Below are 14252 nucleotides of genomic sequence, written 5' to 3'. Positions count from 1 at the left end.
GGAAAGCTGCCTGGCGGAAAAGGACCTGGGGGTGTTGGTTGACAGCCGGCTGAACATGAGCCGGCAGTGTGCCCAGGCGGCCAAGAAGGCCAATGGCATTCTGGCTTGTATCAGAACTAGTGTGGCCAGCAGGAGTAAGGAAGTGATCGTCCCCCTGTACTCGGCACTGCTGAGGCCACACCTTGACTACTGTGTTCAGTTTTGGGCCCCTCACTACAAGAAGGATGTTGAGGTGCTGGAGCGTGTCCAGAGAAGGACAACGAAGCTAGTGAAGGGTCTAGAGCACAAGTCTTATGAGGAGCGGCTGAGGGAGCTTGGGTTGTTTAGCCTGGAGAAAAGGAGGCTGAGGGGAGACCTCATTGCTCTCTACAACTACCTGAAAGGAGGTTGTAGTGAGGTGGGTGTCAGTCTCTTCTCCCAAGTAACAAGCAATAGGATGAGAGGAAACGGCCTCAAGTTGTGCCAGGGGAGGTTTAGATTGGATAGTAGGAAAAATTTCTTCACCGAAAGTGTTGTCAAGCGTTGGAACAGGCTTCCCAGGGAAGTGGTTGCGTCACCATCCTTGGAGGTATTTAAAAGACGTGTAGATGTGGTGCTTACGGACATGGTTTAGTGGTGGATGTGGCAGTGTTAGGTTAACGGTTGGACTCGTTGATCTTAAGATTCTTTTCCATCCTAAATGATTCTATGATTCTGTGAATATGTGCTCACTGTAGAAACCCTTGCAATTCTAGGCATGGGGAGTGGTAAACATTGTGTTTTACACATCAAGCCCTGATTCTCGTTTTCTAAAAGATGCAGGAGTGGCTCTGTGAGAATCAGGCAGTTTCTTGGGCATGAGTGAGAAGGGCACCCCTGCCTCTTTCCTTGTCTGCTGGTGTCTCAACTCCAGCAGGACAAATAGTTGTACCCGCTGGGTCTGACGTCCTCCAGGGATGTGGGAGAAGGAGGTCAGCCAGGCTAACCCAAGCTATTCTATAAAAGATGGGCAAAATTTTTCCTTGAACAGCATGTTGTCCAAGAGGATGAACATGTTCTGAGCACACCAAATGGCTGCTCTGAACAGCTTAGATGCTTCCCTGCATGTCTCCAAAGCACAGTGCAGCTTTGGTGCCTGGCACCACCTTTCTCCCTTTCTCCTCCAACCAAAACACTGCTCAGCATTCACGGGAGGTTCTGTTCAGCTGCTTGCATCCTTCATACTCTGAAATGGAGACATCTGTTGGTTTGAAACTCCTTCAGGGCTGAGGTGGTGATTAAGAATAAGTAGTGTGAGTTGAATTTGAATGTGAAATGAAATAGGAGTTAAGTTCCTAAGCAACTTTGAGGATCTGTGCCTGAGCTCATAAAATGCAATTAATTAGTGACTAACTGGAGACTCTCTAGGGCTCTTCCATCCTTGAGGTTTCAGTATGATATCTGCCCTCCTTAGCCCATGTTGCATGCTCTGAAGTCATCATTATGCCAAGGAAGGAGGCAGACACATTTACTATCTCCTTGGTCTAGCATAATTCCACGTAAACTGTAGCACACACATTATTGTGGCTTGGCAGGGAGGGGCAGGACTGAATGCTACCAGACCTTAAGCACTGACAATTGTTAGGGCATTGCTTAACCTCTCCTAGTCTGGTGAGCTGTGGCATCCAGTATGGACTGCTAAAGCTGATGGAAACTCATTAACACCATTGGAATGTCATTAACATTTTTACCAAGGATTATATCCCTTTTAAGTGTCCAAATATGGCACTCCAAGCCAGTGCTCAAGCAAATTAGAAGCAGCAATTGCAGGAAAGAGGCATTTGTTGATAATGCAATGCCCACAAGTGTCAACAGATGTCATTCCTTATAATAAGGCATGTGGCTCTAATTTGGCACTTCTTGCCATCAGGAGGAACTTCTTGCAGAGCAGATGCCACTTCTATCTTTCATGGGTGTCTGTGCCCTGTTAAAACTGGCATACCAGTTTAGAAGAAGGCATGGAGCCATTAGAGCAGATGGTCGTGAGCACAAGTCGTGTTACAGAACCGGTGTTTCTAGAAATGTGGATGCTGGGACTGAAGTACTACCCAGGAACATCAAAATCTTCCTACCCAGGAAAATTCCCCTCTAAGTAAGTTGATACATGCCATTAATGCTTTAGTGCTAGTAGAAAATGGATGTTATCTATATCTTCTTTCTGCTTGTTCTAACTTTTGGGCAACCACTGGTGATCCCAGGGGCCATTCTGGCAGCTGAGGACATTGGAAAGTAGATGTGTCCTTGGCAAAAATGCTGTCAATACTTGGTGTTACTTTGACAGCTCTACAGTGCCTGGGACTTGTTGCGGTGTGGAGGACTACTCTGCTGGGCAATGAGGGGGAGAAGTGGCCCTTGGACCTGTATTCCATTCATCTCCTCTGTAAGAGTGTATTATTCTCTGCCACACAAATATCTGAAGTAAAACGGTGCTCATGTTTTACTTCATGTGCTTTTTTTTTAGAGAGTAGCATTTTTCCTAAAGCACTCATCCTAAGTCTAACTGGGCTTGCATTGAAGACAACACTTCAGTTGCCTTCATTGGGATCAAATACAGTATTTCTTGCAAATTCAGCCTTCAATAACAGTTTGTTTCAGTTAATTTACTGATCACGGGATTTTAAAAAATCTGTTGCTTGGATATATCTACTTATTTTCTCTCCCAAAATGAATCAGCTGAGATTAATGTAAGTGTTTAATTGATAAGTAGTATATTCTTCTTAACATGTGTCAGCAAGTAGAGCTTCCAAAAGTGCTATGTGTACTTGCTTGCCTTCAAGTGTACCTCAGGTGTTAAGAAGCAGCCCTTCCTACAACTAATTGATAGGCTTCAGTAATTATACAATAAGATCAGGTTACTCTGATCTGATCTGTTAGAAATCTTCATACATATGTCTAGGAGAAGCTTACAGTGGGTATGTTTCTCTCTTCTCAGTTAGAGAAGCAAACATTTCCCCACTATGTAGTCCTACTGCCTCAGCTCCACAGGGTACCACACGAGACACTTCAGCAGGGTACTCGTGACGTGGGATGTTTCTTGTCACTGTAATCAGAGCCGTACACTGAATGAGGAAAGTTTGTAAGGAAGATTTGGTCATGAATGACCTTTGACAATTCAGCTGCAAGTTGTGCCAAAAGATGGCCCTTTCAGAAGGTGGATATGCAGTGACGTCTTAAGCCCATTTTAAAACGCCTGCATTGTCTAGGTATCTTTGGCAAGATAATGTTATGTTACTGTGGTCGGTTGACCCTGGCTGGACACCAGGTGCCCACCAAAGCTGCTCTATCACTCTCGCTCCTCAGCTGGACAAGGGGAGAGAAAATATAACAAAAGGATCATGGGTCAAGATAAGGACAGGGAGAGATTATTCACCCATTACTGTCATGGGCAAAACAGACTTGTCTTGGGGAAAATGAATTTAATTTATTACCAATCAAATCAGAGTAGTGTAATGAGAAATAAAATCTAAATCTTAAAACAACTTCCCCCCACCCCTCCCTTCTTCCTGGGCTTAAATTCACTCCCAATTTTCTCTACGTCCTCCCCCCGAGCGGCGCAGGGGGATGGGGAATGGGGGTTGTGGTCAGTTCATCACATGTTGTCTCTGCCGCTCCTTCCTCCTCAGGGGGAGGACTCCTCACACTCTTCCCCTGCTTCAGGGTGGGGTCCCTCCCACAGGAGACTGTCCTTCATGAACTTCTCCAACATGAGTCCTTCCCTCGGGCCGCAGTTCTTCACAAACTGCTCCAGCATGGGTCTCTTCCATGGGGTGGAGTCCTTCAGGAACAGACTGCTCCAGCGTGGGTCTCCCACGGGGTCACAGGTCCTGCCAGGAGTCTGCTCCAGCACGGGCTCCTCTCTCCACAGGTCCACACGTCCTGCCAGGATGCTGCTCCAGCACGGGCTTCCCACGGGGTCACAGACTCCTTCGGGCACATCCACCTGCTCCAGCGTGGGGTCCTCCACGGGCTGCAGGTGGATATCTGCTCCACCGTTAACCTCCATGGGCTGCAGGAGGACAGCCTGCCCCACCATGGTCTTCACCAGGGGCTGCAGGGGAATCTCTGCTCCGGTGCCTGGAGCACCTCCTCCCCCTCCTTCACTGACCTTGGTGTCTGCAGAGTTGTTTCTCTCACATATTCTCACTCCTCTCTCCAGCTGCAATTGCGCAGTTTTTTCCCCCCCTTCTTAAATATGTTATCACAGAGGCACTACCTCCATTGCTGATGGGCTCAGCCTTGGCCAGTGGTGGGTCCGCCTTGGAGCCTGTTGGCATTGGCTCTGTCAGACATAGGGGAGGCTTCTAGCAGCTTCTAGCAAAAGCCACCCCTGTAGCCCCCCCCGCTACCAAAACCTGTCCACGCAATTCCAATACAGTTACCCTTTCTGACCAAATTATGATTGATCAGCAAAATACTATGCTGTCTTCATTCTATGAGGCTTTAATTAGCCAGGTATACAAATGATCAGCTAGCGAAGGAGCTGTACAATCCACCAGTGGTAAGCAAAGCTACCACCAACATACGGTGAAATTTTAGTACATAATGAAATGCTCATCTTGCCTGGTAGAGGTGTAACATTTCACAAGAGCCCAAATAAAATGTGTTATGTGATCCAAAGTGTGGCATAGTCAGCAAGTTGTCTACAACTCCCACTAACACACACAGCAATTTTACTTTGTGGTGAAATTTTCACCTTGCCCAATGAGGCTTGTAACAATTCAGTAGGGAGCAGCACGTAACTCCACTCAAGTAAGAAATCCATTTAACTGGATCCTAAAATGTATATTTTAATTGGTGAGGTGAGATGAATAAGTTAGTATTGATACAAGGAGGTACATCAGCAGAAGGCTGTATTTCTACTATCTATTATGTATGAAGGACACTGAAGATGAATCCGTGCCACAAAAATTAATCTAGATTTCGAAAACTCTGAGTCATCAAAAAAGTAAAACATGCAAAAGGAAGGAGCTTCAATTCCATGTGAATATACAGAATTAGATTATCAGGTTTGTTTGTTTATACTGAGTTAATTACAGAAGTGCCACAAAGCTTGATTGCTTCTACCACATTGTTGCACACTGGCAGATGTAGGGTTTGATCCACACAAACCAGTGCAGAAATACTATGAACTGTTGTTCTTTTGCCTTCTGTCCCATGAAGAATTGTAGATATTTATGGTGGAAGAACAAATGAAGGATAAATATTTATTCATGTAAACATAACTTTTATCTGACTAACTTAAGTCAAAATATTTGTCTTTCCCATTTGCCTTTCATCAGCTTTACAAACAGTGGAGTCTTCAAATATTTTTTGATTAATGGAGGTGGGGCTAAATTTTGGGAAGTATTTATGGGAATTTATGGGAAAATTGCAACCTGGCTAAAACTAAAAACTACAGCCAAATTGTCAGATCCAAATGAGGAACGTAGAATCAAGTTACCAAGACATGACAAGTTACTACATGTCAGCAGAGCCCCATGTATTGTCTATGGCCATGCTCTAGCACTTGGCAGAGGCAAAACATCTCCACTTCTCTTAAAGCTACTTAGTTGCAGGTGAGGCTAAGCTGAATGACCTCCTTCGCTGAGGGCTGGGAGCACACATAGCCCGGCTCGGCGGATGCTGCTTGGCTGCGGGTCCAGCTGCACTGGTGAGCAGGGGAGGGCCTGGAGGCCAGGCCAGGCCTGGTCTCCTGATCCCTTGCCCTGTTCTTCACACTGTGGCTGTGGTTTGGTCCACTCTAAGTCTCTCAAGAAAAGCTGCTATAGTAAGCCTGAGTGGTGTCAGGATGAGCCAGCCTACACCACTCGGCCGGCTTTTATTTAGCAGCATAGATACAGGCTGATAGACCAAGCCTCAACTAAAGGCCATGTCTGCAAGGGCATCCTGCCATGAGTAGGGTTGCCAGTGCTGCCCTGGCAGTGCCACTGCCAGTTGAGTTAGGAAAGCACATCCTGAAGAGTTGATGCTTCCCTCCACCCTGCCAGAAGCACCACCTCTGTGTTTTACATGCCTGGATCAGCTGGAAGTGCAGGATCCAGCCCTCTGGCCGCAGGAACCATCACGGGCAGCTGAAGGTGAAGGAGGAGCCTGCCAGTGCATCTGCACAGAGGTGCTTTTGCAGCTCTTCTGGCAATGGTCGGCTTTGCAGGGTTCCTACCCTTCAGGTGCCCCAACAGCTATCTGCATGGCCAGACCTGAGGTCAAAACCATCCAACAGCAGCTGTCATAGGAGAAGGGTGCTTGGCTTTAGGACTGGAGGGCACGGGGAGAAGGATGGACATGCAGCAATCTCTTACAGATGTAAGTGGTAGTGTACAAAAGTCGTGACTGATCACATAGCTGTCATTAATCATCAATGATGGCACCAAACTCCCTCCCTGGCAATGAAGGGGTTGTCTCAGAGGTAGTCATCTGCAGTGCAGAGACCCAATGCCATCTAAAGCTCAGAGAGCTGGCTCCTGTGCTCACAGGTGCTGTGGATTTGGCTCCTTATTTTGGTGGAAGCTATTAAGCTCAAAATTCAGGTTTCAGTTTTGAATGCTAAGACTTCTGAAAAATCAGCTTTTATAAAGGCATGTGGGCATGCACGAACCTCTTCTAAAATAAATATGTTATAGGGGATTATTGCTCAAACACCTTTGTCTGAGCCAAAAAAATGCAATGGGAAAAAATACTTTGAGGTAAGTAAGCTAGGTTTAAGCATTGTGTGAACATCAATCCTTAAGCCTCTTCTTGTTCTGGACAGAAAAGAAACCTGTCATCAGCTGGTCCCTGATCTGTTGCACATTTGGCCTGCTGTATCAGGAAATACCAGGCACTGGCTCCCAGCAAAGACAAAAAACCAAATTAGCCGGCTAGTAATCTCATCTACTATCATAACATCGTACTAGCATGATAACCCCTCAGGACCAATGATCACACTGTACTGCTTGGTCAATAGCATTGTTTCAGCTTGAGCTACAGAGCTGTACATTCAATTGTGTCTCTTAATAATTACACTGTGAAATGTTACATTGAAATATACAGCGTTGGACTTTAAAACAGTAACCCTTAAAATAGTAAAATAAAAAGCTCAGCTGACAGTCTGTGTATCTTGTAATCAATCTATAAAAATTACTTACCACTTTACAGGTAAAAATCAGAAATAAAGAGTGGATATTAAGTGAAGGATGGGCAAATGTTCCAATTCAGTGAAAAGTGTGTGTTGCGAGTGTTTGTTTTAAACATCACCTGATTATTCACAGTAGTTTAGGTATTTTCCTTATCGGATCATTACCCGTGGCAGTGATCTTAAGTTTCATTTTGTGCTTGTATTTGTGCTTGAAAACTGGGGCACAGAAGTGCAGCCTAGTAAAACCCAGAGGAATAATACAGCCCAATGTTTTGCAGGTGAAAAAAGTCGTTCTACCTCATTCATTACCAGGTTTTCCTGCTCGCTTTCTCAGTTTGTCTCTGCTATTCCCTTGCTGTGTGAGTTTGGAGAGCAGCTCAACTCCTTCATTATTTGTAAAGCTCATTGAGTTCTGTGACTGGAAAGTACTTTAGAAATGCTAAGTGAACTCGCTGCTGCAACAACTAGACATACCTTTGTTGTCATTAAACTTGGCGTGAAGTAGTGTCTAAGGATCTTTAAGATGGAAAGGGCTTGCTATTACCCTGGGTAAATGTTTGTGCTTCAGTGAACATTCATGATGCCAGCACGTTCCCAGTGTCTCGCGTGTGATTACAGCTGTGGCGGGGAGCTAACAGCTCCAAGCCCGCTGCCAGCACAGCAAATGCTTGACCTGCTATGAAGAGCTGGAAACTCACTCCATTTTGATAGGCTTCACATAGCAGCCCACGAGACAGGGAGCCGCAGAAGCAGCTGCACTTGTGCTTTAATACTCTTTTGGGGTCTGTTTCTCAGCAAAACAGAGACCCATGGGCATTGTCAGACAAGCTATTTTTCTAGAAAGGGCCCAAGTTCTCCAACAGGAGATTTTATTGCCCTCGAGTGCAGGCAGGGAAATCTGTGGCTGTCGGGCTCCAGAATGCAGCCCTTCCTATCGCTCTCTCCTCTCAGAGGAAGACCAGCCCATACCACAGAGCTTAATTAATTTCTCATCAAATGCAGAATTCCCACCCCCATGCATGTTCCTGCTGGTTTTCCAGTTGTATGGAATATCATACCATATTTCCATGCCTTTTTGTAAATTTTGTAAGTAATTCCAGAAAAGGAACACGTACAAGAGACACAAACTCCTAGTGACACATACAAGAGACCCTTCCTCTTCCGAGGGTGAGGGGCCCCTGAAATGAGCTGCTGCAGGGCAGGGTCAGATGGTGAAGAGGACGGTGGCAGATATGGAGAGAGGGTGGCTCAAGTCATCTGGAAGCCAGTGGGATTTCGGCCATGGTTTTCGTCGAACACGCAGCCTACAATCTGTTGCCAGCCCTGACTTCTACATGTCTTTACCAGCATAACAGTGTAGCCAATGAGTGGATGCAGCTGAGACTCTCCAAAGTACTTGCAAGTCTTCAAACACCTTTTCTTCTTCCCTGGATTTTTTCACAAGCAGAAGAGTAGAATGCCTTGGCACTCATAGTGAGGAGATGATAAAAGTGAGGCTGAAGGCCTTTAGCTCCAGCGGATTGTTAATAGTCTGTTCAATACTCTACTGCAAATTCAGCAGTGTTGCTCTTCATAGAGCACAGAGTCTGCAAAACTACAGGGTGTTTTATGTAGGAGCACCCAAATGACTTGCTAGGTGCTTCAAAGGCAGGCAAGGAGTCTCCCCCGGTTTAGATAAAATACAAAAGTAGAGGAGTAGGAGGGAAGAGGTACAATACAACAGAGGATGTGATCACCTGGAAACTGTTCGCGCACCGCACATCCGGTGTTTCTGTACAGGCTTTTACTGAAAAATAAGAACTGGTATTCTGAGAGGGCAGATGCTACTGACTCACCCGCTGCAGATAATAGTGGAAGGCATTATTGCATTATCTCATGATGGACTGACAAGTACCATCTGATGAATAATCTTTCTGATTTTCCTTCAAGAAGTGAATTCCTCCGAGTAAATGAAAACCTTTATTTTCCTCTTAGATCATGAGGAATATGCATTTTTCTGGATCTTTAATTTCATTTCTTCTTTGAATGCTGTTTGAAAAGAAAAGTGGAATCCAGCACCATGTGTAGCAAGGGGGTGCTCACCTTGCTCTGCTCCTGGGGAACTAGATGCTGCCCTAGTGATATCCATGGAAGCAGCAAACATTTGCTTTTTGGGGCATATTATATGTGCACATATTGTTGTACCCCACTTTCTCTTTCCGAACTCCACCTCCAAGTGAACAGCAAAGTGGGAGATACCGTCTCTTCTCTTAAACATTGACCTTATCTCAGCAAATCCTGAATATATTGATATTGCTGTTGTGGTGAGTTGACCTTGGCTGGCTGCCAGACACCCACCCAGCCGCTCTCTTACAACCCCTCCTCAACAGGACGGGTTAGAAAATAAGATTAAAAAGCTCATGGGTAGAGATAAAGACAGGGAGATCACTTAACAATTACTGTCACACGCTCAACAGACTCGACTTGGGAAAAGGTATTCAATATATTTCCAATTAAAATAGAGTTGAATGGTGAGAAACAAAGACAAAAAAGCTGAAACAGCTTCTCCCTCACCCCTTTTTCCTGGGCTCAACTTCACTTCTTCCTTCCCAACTCCTCTACCTCCTCCATCCCACCTCCCCACTGAGCAGCGCTGGGGGAATGGGGAATGGGTGTTGCAGTCAGTCCATAATGGTTCCTCTCTACTGCTTCTTCCTCCTCACACTTTTCCCTGCTCCAGCGTGGATCCTTCCCACAGGCTGCAGTCCCTCAGGATAAACCTGCTCCTGCGTGGGCTCCTCTCCAGGGGCCACAGCTCCTGCTAGGAGCCTGTTCCTGCAAGGGCTTTCCACGGGCTGAAGCTTCCTTCAGGACATGTCCGCCTGCTCTGGTGTGGGGTCCTCCACGGGCTGCAGTGTGGGTAGCTGCTCCATTGTGGTCTGCTCCACAAGATGCAGGGAAATACCGGCTTCACCATGGTCTTCTCCACGGGCTGTGGGCAAGATCTCCTCCCCCTCCTTCTTCTCTGACCCCGGTGCTCGCAGGGCTGTTTCTCACACTTTTTTCCTCACTCTTCACTGCAGGGCAGTGTTTTGCCCTTTCTTAAATACATTTTCCCAGGGGTGCCTCCAGCTTGGCTGATGGTCCCAGCTGTGTCCTGCGGTGGGCCTGTTGGAGCCGGCTGGAACCGGCTGGAACCAGCTGTGTCTGGCACGGGGCAGCCCCGGCCTCTCCTGACGCAGGCTGCCCCTGCAGCCCCCAACACCTTGCCACAGACACCCAGTACAGCGATGCGGCTTGTCTCTCTGAGTCCATTTCTTGCTAAAAGACCAAAAGCTGAACTGATTTTTTCCTTTGTTTTTTTTTTGTCCTGAAGGGGTTTGTCCAGCCACGGCACGAGGTGCACAGCCGGCTCTCTCCAGGCACCGGGCATTTCTGTTTCAGGGGACCTGATGAGGTCATGTTTGTCAGCTTTCCCACTCACTCATTTCTGTAATTAGCAGACCTCTTATGCTGTGTTTTAGACAGTAGAAGTGTTTGTAGCCGGCTGCGCTTCATCTTCAATACTGAGAAAAGCTTTTTAACTTTCTTTTTAATAAGAGGTTATGTAACTCCCCTGGGCACAACCTTCTTCAACGTGGGAATTGCTTCCGTTTGGCCAGATTTGTGGGTTGAAACGTTCTCCATATAATACATTTCTCAATAGAGAATAAAGGGTTTCAATTAAAGAGTACTGGAATGGCATTTCTCTGCAAATAATAGGAATAATTTCCTCTTCAGGGTTAGCGTTTCTACAACTGAAACTTTTAAACAAATAGCCGAGGAAAGAAAAAATTTTCTACAAGCAGTGCTACCCAAACCGACTGGGTGAGCACATATCTGAGACCACTTCAGGGGTAACTTCAGGAGCATGATGCAGACGGACTGTGAGGTGGACACACATGCTGTAACGTCCCCCTGGCACCTGGTAGAGGTGTCCTCGTGCACAGCTGCAGAGGAGACCGGGCCAGGTTGGGCCAGACGTTCTGCTGACGTGACTTTACTGAAGTCAGCAGTGTTTTGTCAGCAGATGAATCAGCACGTAGTCTTAAATGTTTGTTACACAGGTGAAAAATCCGTGTAGTCTGGATATCAAACAACGACCTGACGTGCTGAGGGGTTGTTATGTGCACGGCACTGTAAAGACAACAAATGCTTCAGGTTTTCCTGTTCCTGCATAGTGTACAGTAGACTGTTTTGTTTGAATTTTTAATGTGGCTTATTACTTGAGCAAAGGTCAAATGTGTTTGTAGAAGTCCATGTGTACTGCAGATACATGCTTTAAATTAAGACCTATATGCAAGCAGCCTTAAAGACACAGCAAAACTTAACGCTGTTTTGTCAGAGCCAAAAGGTATATTCTTCCTTTATCAGAAAAGAGGATTTTCTTTTCCAACCTGCACTTTTTTTCTAGTGGATTTTTCAATATGAAAGGCAAAAAAAAAATAATCTCTCCTTTACTTGCACACATTTAAGAAGTCTACATCTTAAAAATACTGGAGAGTTGGATGTGCCAATTATTAAAATAATGTTATCATTTTCCTGCAGGCAGTACCTAAATAGTATTGTATTGTATCTTTTTAAAATAATGCAAATAAAAATTATAGCCCTTTGCTGAAATCCTATGTATTTCTTGCTACTATCTCCACTCATATTTTCAAACAAAATGTTCATCCTTCTGCAAATGTTCAAGTCCAGATGAGCTGTAATCTTTTGCTTCTCTTACGCTTTCTACTCAATAAGGAAGACACTCCAACTTTGCCTTTTTCAAGTGTTAAGAAAATATTGATTTCTTTATATCTACAAGGAGCTTAGGATGTCATTATTTCCTAGATGGCAAATGCAGGAGGAAATCAAACCCATTAGAGGTTTTGAAAGAGGTCAATATAAACAGGTTGCCCAGAGAGGTGGTGGATGCCCCATCCCTGGAAATGTTCAAGGTCAGGTTGGACGGGGCTCTGAGCAACCTGATCTAGTGGAAGATGTCCCTGCTCATTGCAGAGGGGTTGGACTAGATGACCTTTAAAGGTCCGTTCCAACCCAAACTATTCTATGATTCTATGAAACTGGAAACCTTGGCAACCTAAGATTAATTTTGAGAATATGATTGAAGTGGATGTGAGAGTTAAGGCAGAATTTTTTTTTTGTTTTTCACCTTACTATTCAAATGTCTGAGTGTGGTCTGTTTGTGGAAAATCCCTCCTGGGTAGGAGAATTTGGTGCCTTGCACCACTGAGCCCTGCTATTCCCTCTTACTCTGACAACCAGCAACTCCCAAGTGTTAGGGTGAGTGTGTAGGGTGGCTCCTGTAGCAGCTACAAAGCCAAAAATAACTCGTTCACCCAGATATTTAGAAATTTCTTGGTTTCTTTATGAGCCTTGCAGCCAGATACCTTTAGGGAGCTAGCCCAAAAGCAGGTGTTAAGTTCCTGTTGGAGTCAGACTCCAACAGCTGCCAAGACTTAGAGTTTAAGTAAGTTGCTGGGAACTCTATTTCTACATAACCATTTATATTGGAGAAAGTCCATGTAACTTAGATCAAGTTGCAATGAGAATATGTCTTTGTAGGTTATAATTGCTGATACAAGCTCAGTCTGTATGCCACAGTTCACATACATTTTTTATGAACTTATAATTAGAGCAGTTTTGGTCTCCTGCAGGTTCCAGCTTTGGAAATGAAGAGCAAACCACTCCTAAGGCATCTGCACCTTCTAAAGACATCCCCAAGGGGAGCAGCAAGAGCACGACGCAGGTATCGAGCAGCACAGTGACTCCACGCAGAAGCTTACTTCCAGCACCAAAAACTGCCACAGCACCTGCTGGTAAGTGCTCCAAACTTGTGTACTTGAAACACCATCTGCATTAGGCCAAGAAATGCAGAAACCTTATTATGATGCTATTTTACTGCTTACTTGATTAATTTTCTTGCCATTTTTGGGCACATATTGCTAATGTGTTGATTTGGACTCTTACTTGCTGTAGTCTCTTTGAAACACAGTCAACAACACAGCTATAATCTCACTTTGTGAACTGTGTCTGGAGTTGAAGGCATTTAGTGTCCCTAACTACACGACAGAGATTTAGTGTATATATTATTGGTTCTCAACAAACAGCTTTTTGAAAACATTACATTGCTTTAGAGACCAAAGCATTCCTTTGAGCAGATATTTCATTGCTAGTTATGCTTGCAAGGATGAGAATACTGCCCTCTAAGTTTAAGCAATTTGTGGTGTTTTCACTCAGAGAGGGAGAAGGAGGCAAGTAAATAAAGCAAAAAAAACTAGTCTTGTTTCCAGATTGTTTCCTTATCTAAGCCCTCCTTCAGCTCGATCCAGCTACGTCTCAAATCAGCCAGCTATAATTCATAGCATCTCACACAGGAAAGTTTACAGTTTTCTGCCAAATGCAGTTTTTGTTGAAAAACATGTGCATCTCTCCTCCATCTCCTGCTCACACTTGTTTCATGCTGCCCCTTCCCTAGCCTGGCGCTTGGACATGGTGTATGAACTCCAGGTTCCCCTTGGCAAGGATGTAGGGGTGTATCTTCTTGGGTAGGACTCACCACTTTTGAGAGAGTGAGGAGCAGTTCATGCTGCCTGCCCTTGAGGGCTGCTAATGCTGGCCCATCTGCCTGCCCACTCAGTGGGGAGAGATGGGGGTACCCGTGACGGTGAACATCTATTACACGCTCAGCGCTGGCAATGTAGAGACTCTAATTTGGGTGTAATGGATGAGTTAGGGCTGTTCATTGTGACTCGCAAGCAGGGTCAATACAATTATTGGTTGTAATTATAAAATAAGTTTAAAAGCATGGCTGTAGACACCCCCTCCCCTGGTTACAGGTGACATCTCCTCACCCCAGGCAGCTTCAAGCGCTTTGTTACCCACTAGTGGACAATGTTCCCCTACCCTGTTCCAGCTCCTGTTTGTCCCATTGCCTTCTGTCTAATGTGGCCACAGTACTTAACTTTCTGCACTGCCATGGCCCCTGGACGTCCATCGGCCAAGATCTGAGCATCCTCTGAGGAGCCTCATGAAAGGCATGGAAGTTCCTCAGAGCCCAAGAGGGTGTGCTGTAACCACAGCAAGCTCTTGCACACCA

General features: G+C 45.4%; 1 protein-coding gene across 1 annotated transcript in view; it reads left to right on the top strand.

Moving 5' to 3' along the window:
* The window catches only part of MTUS2 (microtubule associated tumor suppressor candidate 2), a 203713-nt gene that overhangs the window by 111611 nt on the left and 77850 nt on the right, over positions 1-14252 (top strand). The window contains exon 4 of the mRNA XM_009327746.1: positions 12811-12972. Within this exon, the coding sequence (XP_009326021.1) occupies positions 12811-12972 (162 nt within the window). The remainder of the gene's footprint in view (positions 1-12810; positions 12973-14252) is intronic.

This window comes from Pygoscelis adeliae, unplaced genomic scaffold (genome assembly GCF_000699105.1).
Source record: "Pygoscelis adeliae isolate BGI_AS28 unplaced genomic scaffold, ASM69910v1 Scaffold14, whole genome shotgun sequence".
Taxonomy (NCBI): Eukaryota; Metazoa; Chordata; class Aves; order Sphenisciformes; family Spheniscidae; genus Pygoscelis; species Pygoscelis adeliae.
This window is presented reverse-complemented; position numbering and strand designations above follow the sequence as displayed.